The following is a 20,417-nucleotide window of genomic DNA, read 5'->3' on the forward strand; positions in this document are numbered from 1 at the left end:
CCGGACTTGCTGAGTAGTTGAGGGGGTTTGGGTACCTAAGCTAGAACAGGGTCCCTTTTTGATTCTGATTAATTACAAGGAGGCAGCTGTCTCTCTTCAACGCTAATCTCCTTTTCTCACCAGGAAAAAGCAGTTCTCAACTTCACAGCCCTCAGCAGGAAAGAATACATGAGAATTGAACAACAGTGTTTCACAGATATTGCATTTCTTTTTAGGATAACCCTATTTTTACAGAGTTAAACCGATCTTCCACTAATGGTAGGGATAAAAGGTTTCCTTTTAGAATAAGTGTAAGTTTAAAAGAACCAGTTTAGAGAAAAGATGGAAGTACTATTCAGTTGAATGCTATGAAGTGGCTCATACTTAACTATTTTTTAACTCTTCCAACAAAAATGGCAGGTGCTATTTTGGATACAGCAAAAAGATAAAAATAAAAAATAAAGCAGGTGGCATGTGAACATTTGACATTTGGGAAACGGTATCTTTGATCCACATGTCCTCAGGAGTTAGAACTCCCAGGTTGCCAAGCCTTTGTGGTCCCAGAGCAGGACAATACCTGCCCAGGATGCCCATACCTGAGCGGAAGGTGACGTCAGAGTAGGACGAGTGTTTCCAGGTCTCTGGATGGAACTCTTGGCTGACAATGTCCTCAGGGATGGCCTCCCGGAGGGCCCGTTTCAGGGGGTCGTCCGTCTCCAGCAGCTGCAGGAGGTGACTCCACACAAAGGAGCCCACTGGAGTCCCAGCACAGCCAGCGGGGAGGGGAGGGGGGAATGGTGAGGGAGGACCCGGAGCTGGCACAACCCAGAGAAAAGACCCCCCAACCCCCCTTCCTGGGTCCTGCTATTTCCACCCACCAGGGGCTTCTCAGGAGCCTAGCTACTGAGAACCACGTCCTCTTTGAAGAAACAGCGGCAAAGAGCAGTGCCCAGTTCAGACAGCTCACACATTTATGAGCTGTGTGACCTTGGGCTGGTTACTCCACCTCTCTGAGCCTTAGTTTCCTCATCTGTAAAATGAACTATAATGACCTATCTCTCAGGGCTGTTTGTGCAGATCAGTCAAGGGCAGAGCCTGGACCTAAAGGACTGAGTATCTTTCAGGGCTGGGAAAGGGGTGACATGCAATCCATGATGGGGACCCTCTGAGACTCTCTAGAGTGGTAAAAATGAAATGAGAGCACCAATGAGAAAGTCCAACAGAGGATATTATTCTAACTGGGAACCCCAATCCTCTTGCTTGTCCCAGAGGATGTCTCAGAATGCCCAGTAGGGAGCTTCTGGAAAAATCCACACGGAACAGAGCTGAGTCTGCCTTTTGTTTCCATCAGGCAACATGCAAGCCTGATACCCCAGGGCCTCCATCGAGGCTGTCCTTTGGCTGATCCCCTCTGAGGGGCTTGGCCCAGTGGCTTATTGATGCAGAGCAGGACCCTCCCCCACTCCCATTCCACCCCTGAACCTGCCAACAGGGTCTGCAACTCCTAGTAGCACCATTTCTTTTCCTTTTGGCAAGGGGGTGGGGTTTGCTGTTTCTTTAGAAGGTAGTTTAGCAGTGTCACTTCAGACTTTTAAATGTGTGCCCCTTTACGTTGGCTACTTCTCCTCTGGCTAGATTAGCACAAGGGCCCAGGAGTGGATATAGAGAGAGATTCATTTTGGTGGTTGTTTCTCATGGCAGAAGACCTGGAACAATCTAAGTGCCCATCGGTGGGGCTGCTAAGGTAGATTACGGTTAAGCTCCTAGTGGAACACCGAACAGCTGTAGCTAAGAGTCCAAGTGTGCCAATGTGGAAAGAGCTCCCAGACGCACTGAGGAGCAAAATGGCATGTATAACATGATCCTGAGTTGCTACTGCTGTTAAGGAGATACACGCCCATGTTCATACATGCACTACACGTTCTGATGGGACACACAAGAGAACTGGTCACAGTCAGTACCTTCAGGAAACAGGATGTAGGAATCAGGAGACATGGAAGGCAGACTTTAGCTTTCCATTTATATTTTGCCGTCTGCTTTGAAATTTTGGCTACATAGTAGTAATAACAATGGTGGTAATAACATTAAAAGTAACAGCTATGGGCTTCCTTGGTGGTGCAGTGGCTTAGAATCCGCCTGCCAATGCAGGGAACACGGGTTCAAGCCCTGGTCCGGGAAGATCTCACATGCTGTGGAGCAACTAAGCCGTCTGTGTGCCACAACTACCGAGCCGGTGCTCTAGAGCCTGTGAACCACAACTACTGAAGCCCACGTGCAGCAACGAAGACCCAACGCAGCCAAAAATAAAAATAAATTAAAAAAAAAAAAAAGAAAAGATTGTAAAGTGTTGGTGTGACTAGATAACCATTTAAAAAAAAAAAAAAAGTAACAGCTATGCACACAGCTCTTACAATGTTCTAAATGTCTTCCTGTACTAACTCATTTTATGCTTCCTCTGTGAGGGAGGTATTGTTATTATCCCCATTCCACAGATGGAGATGGAGGCTCATAAAAGCTTGCTCACTTGTCCAAAGGCACACAGGTAGGAAGTGGCCGACCTGGGATTTGAACCCAGGCTGGCAGGCCCCAGGCTCTCAACTCACTGTAAATTATGTCAACTCACTGTGCATTATGTAAAAACTTTTTGAAAATTAGTTGAACCTATTTTTTGAAGTTCCACCTGTTTAAAGGGAACTCTCTGACCCCACAAGGGATCTGAGATTCGCAGACACTGTTCCTCCTCTGCCTCAAGTCTCTCCTCCAGGTACTGTGCCATGACCTGACCAGAGCTAGAAGGGAACTCAGCGACTTCCACCCCATTTTACAGATGAGGAAACTGAGGACCAGAGAGAACCAACTTCTCCAAGGTTGTTCAATTGCCACGTGGGTGAGGGGAGCATGCAAGGCCACTTGTCCGGTGTGCCAAGAGAAGGGGAACGGGAAGGGGACAGCACACCTGACGGATGGAGCGTGAGCGTGCGCCTGAACCCCTGTGCCCACCAGGTGGCACCAGGCCAGCCCCAGCCCCCCATCCCCGAGCTGCAGCTGCTCACCCTGGGTGGACGGCTCTCCTGCCTGGGTGCGCCGCACCTGGGCAAACACCTCCTCGCTTGGGCACCTCATCAGCGCCAGGTAGGCATTGATGCGGATCTCAGCATCCTCCTCGGGGCTTTGGTACAGGCTGGAGAGCACGGATCGCTGCCTCGGGCAGGGGGAAAGTCATCACTCAGGGACCACCCACCTCCACCCAGGAGCACAATGTCCCCTCATCTGCACTGGCTCCAGCAGGTGGCCCCGATGCCCTGCCCCAGCTCTCCCGACGTCTCCAGAGCTGCTCCAGACACTCTCACCTGTGGCCCGGTTGTGGGAGGTGGGAGGTTCCCCAGTCACTGCTAATCCCCATCCTCCCACAGGCCAGCCAGAGCCTCATCAATTTCCACAAGTGACAACGGATAAACAAGTGGGTGTGGCTGCATTCCAAGAAAACTTCATTTACAAAAACAGCACAGCACAGTGACTGACACACAGGAGGTATTCCCGACCCCCCTTCCTAAGCAAGCCACCTCCCCTACCCCGTGATTCTCTGCCCCAGCACCTGTTGGTTTCCTTCATAGCACAGCCATTTACCCATCCACTCATGCAGCAATATTTACTGAGCACCTATTATGTGCCTGGCAAGGTGCGAGGTGCTGGGTGACAATTATGAGCAAGACAAACCCAGCTTTTATCCACCTGAAGCTTACATTTTAGTGCAGAGAAAGAGACAGTAAACAAGGTTAATATGTGAAATATATAATATGTTAGGTGATAATAACTGCTAAAGAGGGAAAAATAAAATGGGGAAGCAGGAGGCATGGGGGGCTTGAAAAGGTCAATTTCATTTCAGGTGAAATGGCCAAGGAAGACTGACAGCAAAGTGATTTCTAAGTAAAGGCCTTCCAGAGGTAAAGGAGTAAAGCCTGGGGATATACAGGGGAAAGGAATTCCAGGAAGGGAGAACAGCATGTGCACATGACCTGAGACAGAAGTAAGCCCTGCAGGCTTGAAGAACAACAGGGAGACCAGCGTGGCTGGTGAGGAGTGGGGGCATGGCGAGGGAAGTAGGAGGTGAAGCCAAGAGGTGCTAGTGGGTCAGTGGTCAGACCACAGGTCCTGATAAGTCATTATAAGGACTCTGGCTTTGACTCTAAGTGAGACAGGACCCACTTGTACAGAGGTCAGCAAACTTTTCCTGTAAAGGGAAAGATAGTCAATTTTTTTTTTGCCTTTGCAGGCCATGCAGTCTCTCTTGCAAGCTACTCAACTCTGCAGTCGTAGCAAAAAAGCATCCCAGACCACACATAAATGAACAGGCACAACTATGTTCCAACAAAACTTCACATACAAGATCAGGCAGCAAGATGGATGTAGACCATGGACCATGGATGGCTTGCCGACCCCTGAACCAGAGCGTTTGCAGCACAGGTGGCTTATATATCGTTTGTTTGTAATCATATACTTATTTGTATATTTATTTGATAAATATATGCCTCCCACATAGACACAGGCTCTATGAGAACAGAGACCTGGACCCCTGTTCACGCAAGTACCTACCACAGTGCCCAGCACATAGCAGGTGCTTGGTAAATGTGATGAATGAATGAGCAAATAAAGAAGTGAATTAACAGTGGTTTGAGACCCACTACTGCCCCATGCCAACCACAATGAAATAACACGCAGAAGCTCACGTCTGCAGAGCAGGGAACCCTCCGGAAGGCCTGGATGGCCCCCAGCCGGATCTCAGGGGGGCAGCTCCTCAGGGACGCACAAGCGCTCAGCTTGGGGGTGAGAGCTACGGCCGCCAGGCCGGCATTGCCAATGGCCTTCAGCACGAGCTGGAGCTGAAACAAGATGGTGGTGGGGCCTTGAGGCCTGATAGGTGCGCCCAGCCCACCCATTCAGCCTACAGCTCGCCCACTTGACAGGGACCCCATCAAGGGGCCGTGCCCAGGACGGGGCTGTCCTCACCTGATCAGCATCCGAGGGCTCCTGGAAGGTGCAGTTGGCACCCAAGGCGTCTTCCAGGATCCTCATGAGGGAGCCAACACCAGGCAGCTGCCCGCAGGGCCCGTCCAGAGACACACAGAGGTTATGCACCAGAGCTGAGATGCCCAGAAAGGCGCTGGGGCTGGCCTCCGGGGTCTGCAGCAGTGGCTGGGAACAGAAACCGGCCCCCCGACCCCAGCTGAGAAGCCTGGTAAGTGGTCCTTCCCAGGTCTCGCCATGTGCAGATCTAGGGTGCTTCCTAAAAATACAGAGGCCCCGGCCCCCCACCCCTGAGGGTCTGAATAAATTGTCCATGGTGGGACCTGCATGGAGCATTTCTTAAAACACCCCAGATGACCCTTTATGTGCATCGAGGATGGAGAACCACACCTCAGGGTGTGGGGACAGGGGACATTTGGCAATGTCTAGAGACGGGATGTTGTCACAAATGGGGGACAGTGCTGCTGGCATCTAATGGGCAGAGACCAGGAATGCTGCTAAACATCCCCCAAGACACCGGACAGCCCCCCAACCGAGAATCCAGCCCCAAGTGTCAACAGTGCCAGGGGTGAGAAACCCTGGGCTAAATCACCAGGTTGGGGGAGCAGGGTGGGGGTGGTGAGGTTTTTCTGGGTGGAATATGGTGAAGAATCTCCGACAAAGTGTCAGGGCCCACGCCGGGTGGTGGCACGGCTCTGCCACCTCCCAAGATACATGAAACGTGTAAGAAATAAAACCAAAGTTCTCTCTCTGTGATCAATGGGCAAAACAAGTAAGCCAGCTTTTTGTGCCCTTCTGTGAAGCTGCACGAGAGACCAGCCATCTCTTCTGGGACCACATGATCCCCAAGCAGTGGTCACAGTGCCCTGTCTACAGCAGGGGAGACGGAAACCAGACAAGCTGTGTCCTGCCGCCCAACCAGGCTGGTTTTCTCCAAATAGCATCACCCGCCCCCAGTTCTGGAAGTGAGAGGGGTGAGCTGGCAAGGGCTGAGAGAGCTCCCAGGCCACTGTACCTCCTGCCTGCCAGCTGGGGCTACTGGGACCATGCTGTCCTGGACCTGGTGGGGGGCTTGAGGGCACCCAGCGTTGGCTTTGCTCTTCTCCCAGGGTCTTGATAGGCAGTTGGGCAAAAAGGTGGAAAGAGGAAAGGATGTGCTCTGAGTGGAGACTGTCTTTAACAGAGGTGGCTCTGGGTCCAATCCAAAAGAACCCAAATGGAAAGGCACAGCCAGCAGCATTAGGGTAAACGGCTAGCAACTGCCCAGCCCACCTACTGATGAAAGCAGCTCTTTTATCCCTTTCCTGTTCACCCATTTCTGTCCCCCCTCTAACCCTAAAAGCCTAATTATAGGAATGAGATCACTAAGCAGTTAAAATGAACTCCTCCTGACTTATGCTTTTCTGAATGCACACCATGCCTTGCCTAACCTGTTGATTCTTTTCCTAGATAAAAAGAAGTAAGAAGAAAGTAAGTAAGAATAAAGAATGACTAGCTCTCTACCCCCAATAGCCCCCTAAGGAATCCTGCAGGCAAGATAACATCTGAAGAGAGAGTCAGCCAGTCTGCATGCAGAGAACAATGCAGAACCCAACCTCCTGCCCCAGTGATTCACTGAGATTCTCCCCCTCCCCCCCGTGTTTCCCTTTAAAAACTGTCATGGCTGAGCAGAATCTTCAGAGTTGGTCTCAGCACACAAGTCCACCTTCTCCCCAGACTGCCGGCTTTTCTGATTAAAGCAACTTTCCTTTCTACTGACACTTGCCTCTCGAATTATTGGCTTTTTAGTGGTGAGCAGCTGAACCTGAGTTTGGAACACAGACCCAGGAAATAAGAAAGTCCCTTGGGTATAGTGCTTGCCAATTTCCATGTGTAGATGCTCCCACCCTGGCCGATTTGCGCTGAGTCACTACGAGGGATCTGGGAAGAGATGGGGAGTCAGCAGCAAGCACACCTCCTGTGACTGGTCCACACACGACACAAGCAATGCAAATAAGCCTGAGGCTGTGGACACGGGACCGCATAGTAAGAGCATTAGAAATGATCCATCTCTCGGGGCTTCCCTGGTGGCGCAGTGGTTAAGAGCCCACCTACCAATGCAGGGGACACGGGTTCAAGCTCTGGTCTGGGAAGATACCACATGCTGCGGAGCAGCTAGGCCCGTGTGCCACAGCTGCTGAGCCTGCGCTCTAGAGCCGGTGAGCCACAACTGCTGAGCCCACGCGCCACAACTACTCAAGCCCGCCCGCCTAGAGCCCCTGCTCCACAACGAGAGAAGCCACCGCGATCGGAGGCCCGCTCACCGCAACAGAGACCCAATGCAACCAAATATAAATAATAAATAAATTATCCATCTCGTACCTTTATTTTAATATGATTTCTCTAACTGCAAGCTTAGATCATTTAATTTTTAATAATGGCTACGTTTATCAACCAGCTCGAAAACTACCTGAAAATCAAGACTCTCCCACGGCACATGTTGGGGTCCTTCGGTCTGGTTCCCTGAGGAGCAGGAGGAGACCCAGCCCTCCTTTGGGGGTCAGACTGCCCAATCCACCCAGCTCAGACAGGCCCCTTTCTTCCGGGGGCCTCGCCTCGCAGTGGCAGGGACGCAGCCAGGCTGAGTCGGAGGAGGGTCATTCCAGCTGCTCAGCAGAGCTCCCCCAGACGCTCAGCCACCCTTACCCCGGGGCACCGAAGCTTTCAGCTGAGAGGAAGACAAAAGTGGGGGGGCGGGGGGCTCAGAAGAGGGGAGCGCTGGTTCTAGGCCTCTCGGAGGAAAAACAAGAAAGACGTATTTTATTTAATAAACACACAGCACTCCCTATGTGCCAGTCTCTGCTGTTAACAGGGCACACATGTCACCTGCTTAGAGCCTGAGACACAGAGAGGTTAAGTAACTTGCCTCAGGTCACCCAGCCAAAAAGTGGTAGAGCCAAACTTGACCCTGTAGGGTCTGGTTCCCAGGCTGGGCGTTCCCCCTACACTCACTGTTTCTCAAAATACATATTCTGGGCTCATTTGTGAAAACCAGACCCAGGCACTGGGCATCAGGCAGTGGCCTCTATTATTCCTACAGCCCAGAGCAGGGACCGCCGGGCAGCCTGGGGGAAATACAGCCTCTGCACCAGCTGTTCTTCCCTTGGGTTCATGGTCTTAACCAGGTCTGTGTGTCCATGCAAGGGTATCTGTGTGCGTGCATCTCAGTGTGTGTGTGTTTTAGAATCTCAGTGTTTGTGGGTGTGTGCATTCCTGGGTAGGTGTGCACGTGTCTCAGTGTACATGCATATCCCAGGGCAAGTGTCCCAATGCGTGTGTGTGCACTCATTCGAGTGTGCCCTGATGTGTGTATGAACATGTACTGATGTGGGTGTGTCCCCATATGTACACATGCAAGTCCCAGTGTGTGAATGCACACTTGTCCCAGTTGATCCGGGGGCGGGGGGGGTGTCCAGGTGGGGGTGGATGTCCCTACTTGTCCCTGTGTGAGTGTCCTGGTGTGTGTGTGTGTGTGTACATGTATGGCATGTCTGTGTGAGTACATCTGCATGTCCAGGTACACGTGTGTGAGTCGTGGTGTGTATGTCTCAATATGTGGGTACGTGTGGATACGTGTCCTCCTGTGGGTGTGTGTCCCCATATGTTCCCATGTAACCATCTTCAGGGTAGACGTATGTGAGTCTTGGGGTGTGTGTGTGTGTGTGTGTGTGTGTGTGTGTGTTTCCTTTGTGGAAGGAACGGGGACCTGTGGCTTGGAAAAGTATGTTCAACGTTATTCCAGATTTGGCAAATGAAAACAAACACTCTGTTTTCTTAACACAGAGGAGGGAAAGCAGGGCTTGGCTGGGATGCAGGGGTTATGAAAAGATGGAGAGAAGACACTCAGACCCGCGGGATGAGGGTTCCTGCCTGCCAGAGGCCTTCACCTCTGCCCACTCTGCCCCAGGAAGGCTGCCAGCGGGAAGGCAGGGCAGACTTGGGCCCTCCCAGGGCCAAAGATGGAGCCAGAAGCCTGGGAAGGCCCTGTGCGGGAGGGCAGGACAGCTGGAGCCACTTGGTTTGCTGGGAGCTACAGGGCCAGGACAGCTGGGCCAGTGTCAGGCCTGGGCTCCAAGAGGGTCCAGACAGTAATGACCCTGCTCGTTTGATGGCTGCCCTGGGGGTCTGTCCAGAATTGCCAGCCTCCCTCAATTTCACAAGAGTCAGAACACCAGATCTTAATGCCAAAATCTCTGACTTAAAAAGGTTTGGTTCGGGACTTCCTTGATGATCCAGGGGGTAAGACTCCGCACTCCCAATGCAGGGGGCCCAGGTTCGATCCCTGGTCGGGGAACTAGATCCCGCATGCATGCAGCAACTAAGAGTTCGCATGTCACAACTAAGACCCAATGCAGCCAAAATAAATAAATAAATAATAAATAAAACAGTATTTTAAAAAAATAATTCAATTAAAAGTCTGCTTAAAATATTCAACTTTTTCTTTTTTTTAATTTTTAAAGATGGAAAGATAAAATCATCCCTAAGCCTATGACCACTTTTCCAATGTGACTTTAACACCCATTCATCTTGTCCCAAACCCAGTTCCTCATATCCAAACCAGCCCTCCCCAAAAGGCCAAGCAATTAAGCTGGTAGGAAAAAAAAAAACATAGGAAGCACCATGAGCTTGGGGAGGTGAAGCACTAGCTGGAAAAGACTGATCAGCTGGACTTCACCAAAATGAAGAACTTCTGCTCATCAAAAGACACCATTAATACAGCCCAGCAACAGAACAGAGCAAAGTCCTGACACACACGTGTGCATGCACACACGGCATGGACAGAATCTCACAGAGAACATGGGAGAAAGAAGCCAAGCTCCAGATGCACACGAGCCCACAGGTGTGAATGTCAAAAGCAAGCAAAACCTAGCGATGGTCAGAAAAGTCAGAATCACCATGACCTTTGGGGTCACCGACTGGGAGCTGGAAATGTCCTATATCTTGCCCAGGGGTGGTTACACAGGTGAACACGGATGTGAAAACATCAAACTAGATACTTAAGAGCAGTGCAGTCTCCTGAATGTATAGTTTAAAATGTAAAAACACACCCCCCTAACTGCAATGTGGGACCCTGGGCGGGACCCTGGAATAGACAGAGGACATTAGTGGAAAAAACAGTAGGATCTGAACAGCTGGAGTTGGTTAACAGTAAGGTAGCAAGGTCAGTTTCTTAGTTGTGGCAAACACTTTCTGGTGATTTACGATGTTAATAATGGGGGAAGTGGGGAGGGGTGTAAAGGAACTCTCTGTACTATCTTTGCAACTTTTCTGTAAATCTAAAATTATCCTAAAATAAAAAGTGTATTAAAATAATCTCTTGCCTTCCTCCCTCCCCCTCCCTCCTCCTCCTCCTCCCCCTCCCTCTTTTTCTTACTCCCCTCTCCCTCCCATCCTCCCCGTTCAGGCTGCACAAAGCAAGCCTGCATCCCCAGCACATGTGCATCCTTGTGACAGGATGAGAGAACAAGCAAATACAGTCCAGAGAGGTGCAAGCTCTGGTCTAGCAGGACGAGAACCTACGAGAAGCAGGTGAGAGAAGATCCTGGGCTCCGAGAGAGCCGAGGGACCCGCCTGCTCTGTTCACGGCGTGTCCCTGGCAAGTGGTCACAGCAGCGACACCAGCGCGTACATAACACTTAGCCCACGTCATAACAACTATTAGTCTGCACCATCACCCTACGAGTTACCCCCACCGCACAGATGGGCACCCGAGGCACAGAACAGTGAAGCGTCTTGCCTGAGGTTGAGCTGGTAGGGACAGGGTTGGGTTCTGAAGCAGGGGAATCAAGCACCAGAGTCTGTGCTTTTGGCCACTGCATTCATGCCGAACAAACAAAGAAGGAATAGGGAGCCCGACCCTGCCCAGCACTGGCTGAGCCCCCGCAGGCCCTGGATGGCGCTGATGTCCCTGTGGCCAGAGTGTCACCTGCTAGGCCATGAGCTATGGGCGATGCCCCTTGGAGCCCGGCCCTAGCCTGGCTCCAAGTCAGTGCCCAATCCCCTAATGAATGGAGCCAATCACACAGCCTGGAACAGCCCCACTGCAAACTCTGGAGTTGTGGGTCAGGGGTCAGGCCAGGGGTGAATGCTCCCTACGCTCCACCTGGAGCATGGCCAGAGCCCCTCCAGCATGAGGGACCGAAAGATCCTGCTGCAGACCCCCTCATCAGCCAGCACAGGGGTCCAGGGACCCTGGCTGGCCCATCACCCCTTCCACTCCCCACTGGTGACTTCTGAATCCTGGCCCACTACCAGTCTGGGACAGCAGGGTGAGGACTGACAAGTGACCCCACCACCAGCTGAGTGAGAACACCCCCCATGGTCCAAGGGAAAGGCACAGCAGCTGCATCACCCAGCTACCCAGCCTCCTTGGGCCTCAGTTTCCTCACCTGTAAAATGGGAGTAATAAAAGCACCTACTTCATAGAGGCATGGTGGGGGTTAAATAAGACCTCCTTGTGTTGTCAGAAATCATTGGCCTAGTTTCACATGCTTTCCTAATCTCAAGATTCATTAAATATGCTTGATTACAAGAATAATAATAGCAGCTCTAATTTAAAGCGCTTGGACTCTGTGCCAGACAACAGAAGAACTGCTTCACATTCGGCATCTCATTTCTCACCATGAGCCCAAGAGGGAAGTACTGCTCCATCCCCATCTACAGATTGAAAAACAAGCTCAGAGAGGTCAAGTCACTTGCCTAGGATCACACAGCTGGGAGGGACACTGCTGAGACTCAAACCCGGATTTCTCTGACCTGCCTCCACTGGTCCCACGAGGCACTGGCACAAAGCCTGGAGGACAGCAGGTCCCCCACCCCTCCCCACTGCATCCAATCAGCAGTGGAGCAGGGGAGGGATGACACGGGGCGGGGTGGTATGCAGAGGCTCACCAGCAGCGCGTGGACCATGGCATCTGTGGGCTGCGGGACAAAGGCCAGCAACCAGAGCCACGCCTCTGTCTCATCTGCCTCCAACTCCCCGGACACAATGAGCTCCGCCATGAGGCTCACGCAGGGCTTGGTGCCACAGGAGGGCAGGGCATCCACCAGCGGTTGCCTGAGATGGAGAGAGACCCAGGGAACATCACGATGGAGACTCACTCACCCCAGGAGCCTTCCAGGACATCTCTTATGAAGCCTCAGGTCATCCGGGAGTGATCAGAGGCTCAGAGAGGTACAGCACGGACCTGTCCACGCTCACACCCCCGGGAAGGGGCCGAGCCGGACCTGGGAGCCAGGCAGCCTGGCCAGGGCCTGTGCTCTTAGGGCCACAGAGACACCAGCAGCCCAGTCTAAACCCTTGCAGTTCTGCCCACACTGGAGACACAGCGGTTTGGGGCAACACGAGTCCCTGCCCACTGCTCTCCAGAAACCGACCATGGTCACCACGTAGGGTGAGAACCCCTTGCATAGAACAGGAATCAACAATTAGCAGGTTGCCTCCCATTAAACCTCGAATGTTCTCAGCCCAACATCAGGATCTTTTCCCTTTTTTTTTTTTTTTTTTTTTTTTTTTTAAGATTACGGAAAGGTTGAGAAGTTCCAGAAAGGTTTCCAACCTTTGCACAATGATGGGTCTAAACAGGAAAATGATGACTGAAGGGGGGTGGGTGCATAGGTCACAGTAGAAACGGGAGGTTCCCAGAGCTGGAGTCACACGAGGCAGCAGGGCACATGGAGGGAGGGTGGGGTAGATTGGGAACCCCACCCTATCAACCCTGATGAGTGGCATCCATGGCCACAAAGGACCAGGCACCCCCAATGCCCCGCTCCACACACACCATCTGCCCATAAATAGTCTCTGGCCTCAATTTGCTCATCTATAAAATGGGAATGCTGATGACCAGACCAGCCCCAAGATGAGCGTGAGCCCTCAGGAACACAGGCCACTTCACCTGAGGAATGTCCCACCTGTCCTTCCCATCTCTTGCCCTTGTGTTTCCTCTCTTTTCCTTATAGATTTGGGCCTTGGAAAACCAGCCTCTGGGCAGAAATGGAGGAGGAGGTGAGGGCAAGAAAAATCTCTCAAGAGTGTCAGTCCTCTTGGAAACTTCTGGAGTTGGGGAGGGTCTCCCCTCTCCCTGATTCCTGACATCTAAGTAGACAAGTGAGACACAGGGGCTTGTGGGAAAATCCCGAGTGACAAGTAGGGTGAGTCACGGGGGCAACAGGCAGCTCCACAGGAAGACCCAGGGGCCCCTTCCTACACCAAAGATAATTAAAATGTGTCCAAGTCAAATATCATTTATGTTTAAGCCCATAAGAATTCGATGGAGCAGCACAGACCACCTGGGTCAAAAATCCCGACTCTGCTGTGTAACCTTGGGCAAGTTTCCTAACTGCTCTGTGCCTTGGTTTCCTTCCACAGCTGTAACATAGGAATAATAAAACCACCTACCTCATGGGGTCACTGTGAGGATTAAAAGAGTGAATAGAGATAAAACGCTTGGAAGGTATCTGTGCATTATTAGCTACTAAGTTTGGTGGTCATTCAATTAGACATTTGGTAATGTTGATTTGGGGATGGGGGTCTTTCACAGTTCCAAGTCGATAATATTTTTTCAGGTCTCAAAATCTTTTTGAGAGCCTTTGAAAAGCTCACAAGCCTGAAATCTGGATCTCAGGGGCCCAGTGAACGGCTGGACTCGGGGAAGGAGCTGCAAGCTTTCCCCTGCACAGCCCTCAGCCGATGGAGTTAGGTCCTCAGAGGGTCCCCTCCACACTTGGGGGTCTCTCTACACCCTTTGCTGGCCTCACATCAGCAGGTTCTGAGGCTGGGACCCCAGCCCTGCCCAGCACCCCTCCACTCCCAGGAGAAGGGTACCCAAGGCACATTGGAATGCTAATTCCAGCTCTCAGCAAGAGGGTCCCTGTGTGGGGAGGGAACAATGCCTGTCTTTATCCGGCCAGGCCCTGCAGCCTCCAAGCCCCCGTGGGAACCCTCCAAGCGCCCCTCTTAATCGCCTTCTTGGCAGACGTCCCCAGACTGAAGGACGACAAGTCAGTATCACAGGGATGAACTGAAATGTCACCATCCATCTCTCAATGGGGACCTAGGACAGCATCAAGACTACCCAGCCCACCAGGACCCCCAGGCAGCCTCTGGCCCAGCCCCCGACACGGGGAGAGGCCCTTACCAGTTGTCTCGGCATTTGAAAAAAGAATGTTCCCAGAGTTCCATGAGCTCATCCGCAGAGAGGCCCCGGAGCTCAGACACCAGCGTCAGGAAGAGCTCTGCGGCCTGGAAATCAGAGGGGAAAGTGTGAGAGGCCCCAACCGCAAAGGTCACCTCATCCATCTCCTTGCCTCTAGACATGGCTGGGAACACTAGTATCTCCTGCCTACGGTGTCACAGACCCAAAGAGACGAGGCTGCTTGTCTGGGCTTCCTTCCACTGAATCCCAGCTCCTGGCACACAGGCTGGCCCATTTTTTTTTCTTTAACAAGCATTTATTGGGCACCTACTACATGCCAGGCATGCTTTAGGGGCCAGGGATGTGCGGGTGAAAAAGAGACATGGCATCTGCATTTGTGGGCTTTATGCTCTAATAAAAGCTCAATACACGTTCACTACGATTATAATCTAGTTATTATAATGAGTCAGCATATTTCACAAAGTTAGTGAGATAGCCATCTTTTCTGATATTTTTAATGAAAAAAATATGTGAGCGTTTTTCAGAGTTATGAGCAGTGATGGCTAATCAACAGGGGTTTGCAGTTTTTGCCCCTTGTCTGCAGGTCTGACCAGCACAATCACCAAGTCTCCAAAAACTCAAGGAAATAAAGGACTCTATTCAGAGCCCGCACCTCTCGGGTTTCAGGAGATGCTTGGTTTGGGATGCCGACCCCACATCCTGCCTTCCCTCCCCGGTGCCTCTTCAGTCTCAGATTCTCAGAGTTGCCTCGGCCCGAACGCAAAGCCACAGAAAGAGTGCCGAGGTCCTGGCTTCCTGCTGCGCTTGGCCAAGGCCAAGAATGTGCCCTCACCCCACCCAGCCAGGGGTCCACTACTGCTGGCACGGGTTTGCCTCACCTCAGGCCTCCTCTGCTCTGAGCAGCTGGGACTGAGTCCCCGCGCACAGAGCTTGACCTCAGCAAGACGCAAACGCGAAACAGGCCTCTCACAGGCCGGCTTAGCCCACCCTCCCCTCCCCGCTCACCAGCACGTCTGCCCCCGGGGTCTGGGCAGCACCCCCGTCGTGTGCCTTTTGCTGGTGGAGCCCGTGGGGACCCTTGGTGCTGCCTTTACTTCCTCATGCAGGACACACAAGCAGCCCCCTGTTGGGGCCGACCACCACCTTTAGAGTGGCCCTGACCGGCATCGGCCTAGTTTGGGGCAGCTGCCCCAGGAACCCTGCCACCTTCCGGAAAGGCTCGGGTGCATTTCCCTCCAGCTGGTGGCTGCCTTGCCCGGGCATCATGTGTGATTCCCTAGACTCGGGACACATGTGCTTCTAAGACCTCCAGCACGTGTGCAGCCACCGGGCCTGGCCGGGCATCCGCTCCGGAGCATGCCTCCTGCTCCGGGAGGCCTCAGGCTGCAAGCGTTGGCTTCAGGACCAGCTCTCCAGAGCCGGACTCGACAGGAGGGGGCTGCAGCAGCTCGTCCTGGAAGGCTTGCGGGTGGAGGAAGGAAGATGCCATTCCTGCCTCCTGGGTGAGAAGCCCGTCCCCACCATCGCCACTAACAACGTCTATGCAAATGATGACAACAACAACGGTTACTTTGTTTGGAGCCTCAGCTGTGTGCCAGGTGCTGTTCTAGGCACTTTACAGGCACCATTCCATTTGACCTTGACCCTGTGAGGGGCCGTCATTATCCTCACTTAACAGAGAGCATTGAAGTCAGGTGCCAGTGGACACAGAGCTACTAAGTGGCAGAGCGAGACTTGAACCCACACTCTTAACCAGGGTCCTACACTCAAGGCCATGGGAAAAAAAAAAAGCCAGCCCTGTTTGCCAGTTTCCGAGGTGTGAACACTGCAGCCCATCGCCGGCGGCCCGTGTGCCACCACTGAACGCAGACGTGGGAATCACTGTACAGAAGCACAACACTGCATCATAGTTCCACCCTGCAGTGGATGCAAATAACCTCCAGTGCAAAGATAAAAATGTAGTAAAATAACTAGGTAGTGATGACTTTGAGTATTCATTACCTTTGTTTCGAATATGATTCATTTTCACTGTAAGTCGGTATAACTTAGTCTTTAGTAATGTCCGTTTAACAACCAGGCTGCAGGATTTCTGGAATCTAACCATTGGCTCTGGCAAATCAGTACAAGCCAGCCTCGCACACCGCCGTCCACACTTCGCTGTACACAGTCGGTGCTGAATCAATATCTGTGACTTGGGTGTCCTATTACGAGCAACCCGGATGGTGGTCAGGAGCTGTGCCCTCCCCAGGCGTCCTCCCTGGCAGCCCTGGGAGGGGGTGGGGCCCAACCTGCCTTGCTTCTCTCGCCATCCTCTCCTTCACTCCATCAGGCTCTTGGCCATCCCAGCCCACTGCCCCCCACGTGGAAACTCGGGGGCCTCTCTGCAGAGGGTCAGGCTGGGGAATTTGCTCTCTATTGAGTCCTGAGTCCTGGTTTTGTTTCCAGACTGAAAAACCAATCTTGTCTCCTGCCCACTAGCAATAGGGAGGGGCAAAGGCATTCCCAGCTGAAGCCCACGGGGTCGGTCCCCCCGGTAACTGGCGGGCCCTCAGCCCTCCCGGGGAGGCCAAGGCACTGCTTGATGTGCACCAAGGCATCCCTGAAAAGCCATTTTCAGGAACAAGGTCCTTGGGTAATTCACCCCCAGCCCAGGGGACCTCCCTAGTGGGAACAATTTGCTTCCTTGTTAGCACTATAAATACAGGACAGCCGCCCTGCACCCTCTGGGGCCGGCACTGCCAGTCTCCAGGAGGGGAGACACAGGCCCACAGCACGCCCGGCCCCGAGCCACCTCTGCCAGGGGAAATGCCCAGTCAGGGGGCCAGACGGGAGGAGGCAGGTTAGAACACAGGATGTAGAGCAGCGGTTCTCAGTGGGGGTGACCGTGCTCCCCAGGGCACGCTGGCAACCTCTGGAGACACTTTGGGTCATCATGACTGGGATGCGGGTGATGCTGGCACCTAGTGGGTAACAGTCAGGAATGCTGCTGCGCATCTGACAGTGCACAAGGCAGCCCGAGGACTCAGGAGTGCACGGGTGAGAATCCCCGCTGTGGGCCGGGCTGCCTGGACTAACAGCCGGCTCTGTCACCCACTAGCTGGTGGGCTCGGACCCCACCTCGCAGGGCTGAGGGCCCTCTCCTTGGGGCTGCTCTCGGACTCCCGCGAGGCCCACGAGATCAAGGATTCCAGAGAGCAATGAGCATGGGCCTTGGCTCCCTCCCGGTCCCTGAAACAGTAAACAGCCAGCTGCACACGTGTCTCTGCTATACACACGCAAAATGTATAATGTGTGTGTACATGTGTGAGTGTTCAATATGCGTTCAGTATGTGCATATATACTAGTCTATAGTTATGGATGACATATTCAATATATTTTATACATATTCAATATATTCTTAGATATATTTTTTTCCACGTATATCTGAATCTGATTCTTCTCCCCAACCCCCCACTATCACCCCAGACCAAGCCTCCTTCATCTCCTACCTGTGTTACTGTAACAACCTCTTAACCTGTCTCCCGGCATCCCGCTGGCCCTCAGTCTATTCTCCACCCTCAGCCGGAATGTGAGCATTGAAATGTACATCAGATCACAACACCCTGCAAGGCTCCTCATTTACCCTGAGTAAAAGCATTCTGGGGAATTCCCTGGCGGTCCAGTAGTTAAGACCCTGTGCTTCCACTGCAGGGGGAGTGGGTTCAGTCCCTGGTCAGGGAACTAAGATCCCGCATACTGCATGGTGAGGCAAAAAAAAAAAAAAAAAAAGTAATCTGTGTGCTCCACTAAGGGGGCGACCCTGTCCCCTCTCACCCTCCCACTCTGCTCCAGTCACAAGGCCTCCTTGCCACTCAAACTGGTGCTGAAACTCGCTCACCGTGCAGCTCCTGCCCTGGAGCACATGCTGGCCCCCACCCCGGCAGCCCCCCCCCAAACCCCTATCCACCCCACTCACTCCTCACCTCCTTCTGGTCCTTACTCAACATCACCTCCCCAGTGAGGCCTTCCCGGGCATCCATCATTTAAAACTGCATCCCATGCCTCCCCCACCTGCCCCCTTCACCCCTCTTCCCTGCTCTACTTGTCTCCCCAGCCCCCTGGGGCCCATGGTCCCAGGCGCAGTGGGACCTGGCTCTGCTTCCTGCATCTGAGCAGGACACAAGGGTCTGAGCCATCTCAGCCCAGCCCCCCAGGGACCGAGGGGGACTAACCCCAGTCTGGATGCCCCCAGCCCTGTTCTCTAACTAAATGCTTCGCCTCACGCAGCCAGAGGCATCCACGAGGGCCTCTGGTGCTGAGAATTCCGGATGGAGACATTTCCGGCAGTAAAGGCACTCCTGGATCTGAGGCTGTGGCTGGACGGGCACTGGCCTCACAACATCCTTCTCTGCTGACTTCACGTGAGCAACACGGAGAAACACAAAGCTTTGCACCCAGATGCCTGGTTCCCAGCCCAGACCTGCCAGGCCAGAACATCAAAGGTTGGGGTCTGGGCATCCATATATCTGACAGGCCCCTTACCCAAGTGCTGCCCGGAAAACCGAGCTTCCGGAGGGTAGGGGGTGTGCCTGGCACACCTGGCACCATGCCTAGAAGTGGCGCCGCACCCAGCCCTGTCCACACCTGGAACGACCTATTTCTGTCCAGCTGGGCACATGACAGCCCCCAAGTCCTCCGTCCTATGAAAGCAGCCAGTGAAACAGGCATTTATAAATCTGCAGCATCCCAAATCAACAAGCAAGTATATTTTGAACCCTCCCAGGCTGTTGTGGGGTCAAAGTAAAAACACCCCATGCTTCTCTCCTCGGCACACAGGCCCTGGGACTTGAATCAGAAAAATCCCAGCATCTTTAATGCCTTCCAGGGAAGGCTAGGGTTCTCACGCTGAAGTCATCAGCAACACTGAGATGGGCAGAAATAGTGGACGCAGTGAAAGTCCCCAAAATGTCACTGGTGACATCCAGCCCTGAGCTGTGGATGGCAGGGATGTTACAACAAAGATTGCTATGTGCCTAGAATGTTCTGGAAGGCATCCTGACCACGAGGCCCTGCAGGAGCTGACCCCACTGGTCCTCACCGTCGAGCTCCAGCCAGGCTGAGCTGCCTGCTCCCCAGACACACCCATGAGGTTCAGACTCAGGACTTTGGCCCTGGCCAAACCCTCTTTTTGGAGCACTGCTCCCCTTGATTCTCAAGGGACCAGCCCAGGCCTCAACTGCAATGTATCCTGCTAGACCCCTGGCCTAAGGCGGTCACTCAGCCACATCCCCGCTCTGCTCTCTCACTGTTCATCAACAGCTAAAACCCTTGTACATCTGCTCTGGTTACCATCCATCTCCCCCACACTGGATTTTAGGCTCTGGGAAAGCGGGACTATTTCTGTCTCATTCATCATAAGGGCACAGAGTCAGCCCCTCATCTTGCTGAACAAACCAAAGAGTACACAGGCTGGGAAAACCAGGGCCCTGCCAATAGGAACATTGTTCCTGTGATGTCGAAGGTCCTATCAGGAGGACAATGCGGGAAGGCAGGCTCCACACGGAGCCCAGACGCATCATTTTCTTTCCCCAGGGAGGGCGTTAAGCCTTCTTCAGGGCTCTCCTCTTACAGGCGGGTGGAGGGCTCTGTCTCAGGACAAAACAGGCAGGGAGAAGGCACATCATCACAGCATGGCCTTGGTACTCTCAGAAACACTGTCATCAGTCACAAAGGAGGGAACCAGCCAGATGTCTCAGAGACCTCTGAACCTCTCTGAGCTATGAGACCTCGACATCATGTCCACCCCTTGACTTTAAACAGCTGGGAATTCCAGGGAAGGCCTGGGCCATGTGTTTTTGACTTGGTGGAAACTCCTCAATGCTGAGGCTTGGGTATGGCTGGAGATTTCCTGAGAGATCTCTAGGACAGGCCAGGTCCAGAAGGTTAGTCCATGAGCCCAAAAGGACCATTTGCCCAAAGACAGACAGAGGAGAAAAAGGCCTCCTCTAAGCTCATATCCAACCTACACTAGGCCAAGGCTTGCCCACACCAGCTAGATTTCTTCCCCTTCTTTGCTTTCACAACCAGACATAGTTGTGCAGTGCACAACCTGCCCAACAGTACACAGCAGTCCTGATACTGAACATCTGAGCAAGTAGACCGTAAAGGATCTGGTAGGAAGAGGAAGGTGTCCCAGGGAACCAGGCCCCAGGCAGACTCTGGCCTGTGGCTGGAGAAGCC

The 20,417-nt window shown here is 52.9% G+C and overlaps 1 protein-coding gene and 1 long non-coding RNA gene across 4 annotated transcripts in view; one reads left to right on the plus strand and one right to left on the minus strand.

The window, feature by feature from the left end:
* Nucleotides 1-20,417, minus strand: part of LOC309645071 (uncharacterized protein) — a 189,157-nt gene that overhangs the window by 121,380 nt on the left and 47,360 nt on the right. For all 3 annotated transcript variants that reach the window (XM_082429604.1, XM_082429603.1, XM_082429605.1), the window contains exons 9-14: nucleotides 14,181-14,284; nucleotides 11,935-12,100; nucleotides 4,987-5,172; nucleotides 4,707-4,859; nucleotides 3,033-3,177; nucleotides 576-734 (exon numbers count right to left, since the gene is read on the minus strand). In XM_082429604.1, the coding sequence (XP_082285730.1) occupies nucleotides 576-734; nucleotides 3,033-3,177; nucleotides 4,707-4,859; nucleotides 4,987-5,172; nucleotides 11,935-12,100; nucleotides 14,181-14,284 (913 nt within the window). The remainder of the gene's footprint in view (nucleotides 1-575; nucleotides 735-3,032; nucleotides 3,178-4,706; nucleotides 4,860-4,986; nucleotides 5,173-11,934; nucleotides 12,101-14,180; nucleotides 14,285-20,417) is intronic.
* LOC309645113 overlaps nucleotides 1-20,417 on the plus strand; it is a 252,052-nt gene that overhangs the window by 78,199 nt on the left and 153,436 nt on the right. The gene's annotated exons all lie outside the window — the stretch shown is intronic.

This window comes from Balaenoptera physalus, assembly GCF_965194825.1.
Source record: "Balaenoptera physalus genome assembly, chromosome: 16".
NCBI classification, from domain to species: Eukaryota; Metazoa; Chordata; class Mammalia; order Artiodactyla; family Balaenopteridae; genus Balaenoptera; species Balaenoptera physalus.